Source organism: Acanthisitta chloris, unplaced genomic scaffold (genome assembly GCF_000695815.1).
Source record: "Acanthisitta chloris isolate BGI_N310 unplaced genomic scaffold, ASM69581v1 scaffold5197, whole genome shotgun sequence".
NCBI classification, from domain to species: Eukaryota; Metazoa; Chordata; class Aves; order Passeriformes; family Acanthisittidae; genus Acanthisitta; species Acanthisitta chloris.
In genome coordinates, this window is record NW_008681933.1 from 43980 (window position 1) to 46921 (window position 2942).

The following is a 2942-nucleotide window of genomic DNA, read 5'->3' on the forward strand; positions in this document are numbered from 1 at the left end:
AGCTCATTTGTCCCAGCTGGAGAACTGAGGTACTGAGGTACTCCAGCACTGCTTCCCAGTCACACTGCAAGGGACCATGGTGAACAAGAAGCAAAATTTTATGTTCAGGAGGATGCAGGCTGTGTCAACATACCAGGCCAATATATAGGGTTATAGTTCATCTCTGTTGTCACCCATATACCCAAACACGACTTCCTATCACATATGGGCACTTCTTTCAAAACATAAGTTCACTTCCTGTAATTTTTGTGCAAATAAAGATGCGACCCATCTCTACTGTAGAAATTCATTGTTCGGAAAAGCCGGTTTGGACTGACAGAAGTTGGAGACCTCTCTCCTGAAGACATGAAGAAGATCCGCTACCTGTCCCTGATTGAGTTAACTGCCTTCTACGACGCACTGGGCGTGGAACTGAAGAGGAACCGCGCAGAGAGGGTGCGGGGACGAGGTACTGTGCTGTGGCATCCCCTTTGCAGACACCTGGGTGTTAATCAGCATTGCAAAGAAGGTGCATAGGTGTTTCCTCTTTTTCACATTTGTTGTTGTTATTTTTAAGAAAATGGTCTTTTTGGAGTCCCTCTCAACATATTGCTGGAGAATGATCAAAAGAAGGTTCCTGGAATAAAAGTTCCCCTCATCTTCCAAAAAGTGAGTATAATTCAGTCTGCTTGGTCATTAAGATTTTTGTCTCCATCACTTTCATTGGCACTCTAAAGAGTCATCAGATAAGAGAAGGTGCAGGCTTTACAGACTTACGGGTGTCTACAGCTTGTCAGACTGTGTAACATGGTTTGAAAACTCTGTGACAAGGAGACAAAATTTGCTCCTTTTGTGTGTTTTACCTATGGTGGGAACCTCTTTTGATATCTGTAATTATATGATACCACACAGGAAACTTCAGGAAACAAATGTCTTTTCTGTTTCCCTTTTTCGTTAAATTAAAGAACCATGCAAAATTATGTGTGTGCAGAAGTGGCAGATATGAGTTGTCTCAGGAGTTTAAATTTCACATTAATTCAAACCTTAGGTATTCTTAGCTACTGTTTCCAGAATGGAAATGATACCTTCTCATTGAAGTTTCTATGACAAGACAATGGCACTTATATGAGCCATTTGGCAGTACAGTTACATCCAGTGGATTTCTTGGAGACAGGTACGCAGGCACAAGTACAAGTGCAACTACAAAGATTTAGACAGACTCAAATTTCCTTGTAAATATTGATAAAAGGGAAAGTGATGTGGAGTGTCAAGGGAAAGACTGTCACGACTTGAATATTTACATGACTTTGTAATCAGCTCCACAGCTCTCCTGCCAAGATACCATGAGAAATTAGAAAGATCCAATAGTTAAGGCAGGAAGCAGATCCGGTGGTAAAAATCCAGAGATGTATTATTAAATGTTAGGAAATTTATTTTTTTTCAATGCTGAAATTTATGTAAAATCAAAACACTTATTTTTAATATAAAGAATTAGAGTGGAAAGTCTATTTCTCTATTCACAGGTATTTCAAAATAAAGTATCCTGGGACCATTTTCTAATCTGAGTTCTCAGTTCCCAAAAAACGTATGTTATCTGTAGACCTTTCTATTGTTCTCCTTGGGGCACACTCAAACATTTCTCAGAGGTTAATTTTCCCTCAAAACACCATTGTGTTTTACCCAGCATATCTGCCCTTTTATTAATACATTTATGGGTTAATTGTTCTATAGCAGTGCCAGCTCTGCAGTCAAGGACAGAGGGGTCTATTGCATTAACAGTTTTCCCTACTCTGCATATTCCTTACTTCAGGGTCAGGAAAATGGAGAACAAATTAGGCGGGTTTATTTACATGAACTGTCTTGTTTTCATTAGGAAATTCCATAGAAATGTATCTTTTTCAAATTAGTTTCAAGGATACTTAGATGGAAAAAAAGCCAATAGTATTTTTAAGCACTTCTGAGGTTTTTCCTGGGTTTTGTTGTTTTTTCTTTTAGTTGCTGCTCAAGCTTGAGGAAACAGGTTTGGAAACCGAAGGAATCCTACGGGTTCCTGGATCTGCCTCCAGAGTCAAGGTATGCACTTGTGCCAGTTTTCCATCTCCTGGACCAGAGTCTATGTAAAATAATACAGCACACATACAAATTTACACTGCACATAACTACTGATCTGTGTAGCTCAGCATTCTTATTTCCACCAGTGAAAGGTCAGATCGGTTCCTGGGAACCAATAAATCACAGAACATATGGTCCATTTCCTTGCTGTTGTTGATGTTCTATATAAAACACAGACTTCATGTTGAATGCAGTTTTTCTCCAGGAAACATTGAGGGATCCTTTCAATTTATCTCTGTCATCCAAAATTGTTGTGATCCTATCTCTGTTTTAATTTATTTCAGAAATACAGAGTTGCTAAACCGAGTGAACATCAGATAAGCATCTCATTCTATGTCATTTTAACCTCTGTGTCATTTTATTTCTCATGTATCTTCTGTGATCTTACAATTTCATGTTCCAAGTGAGAGAAATTTGGCCTGTGTTCACTTCTGGCAGCCTGAAGTACTGCATTTTCACAGGCTATTGCAGGCAATGAACACAGGGCAGTTGTTACCCAATAACCAGACATTGTGGGGCAGCAATGTTTGCAATTGTTTCTCCGGAGTAACTTGACTCTGGGAGCTGGAAGAAGCAAATTAGGAAAACAAGGTTGATTTTTTTTTTTCTGTGCTTAGTAGTGTCTACCTCTTTCCCAGATTTTTACCTTTTTTAAAAATTCCTAGTCTTTTTTTGGTCTGGTTTAAGCAACTCCTTATAGTGCATCCCACTCCCACTTTCTCATCCTCAAGAAAGCTAATCATGATTTCTAAGTCAGGCACCCACACAAATGTTAGGAATTTGCTAAACATTGGTGGGCTAGGGATCATAAAAAATAACTGTACAAGAAAATGCAGTATTATGTGAAACAC

General features: G+C 38.9%; 1 protein-coding gene across 1 annotated transcript in view; it reads left to right on the forward strand.

Moving 5' to 3' along the window:
* LOC103805623 (rho GTPase-activating protein 28-like) overlaps positions 1-2052 on the forward strand; it is a gene marked incomplete at its 3' end in the record, with an annotated part of 18485 nt that extends 16433 nt beyond the window's left edge. The window contains exons 5-7 of the mRNA XM_009078278.1: positions 283-448; positions 557-648; positions 1975-2052. Of these exons, the coding sequence (XP_009076526.1) occupies positions 283-448; positions 557-648; positions 1975-2052 (336 nt within the window). The remainder of the gene's footprint in view (positions 1-282; positions 449-556; positions 649-1974) is intronic.
* Positions 2053-2942: the final 890 nt, after the last annotated feature.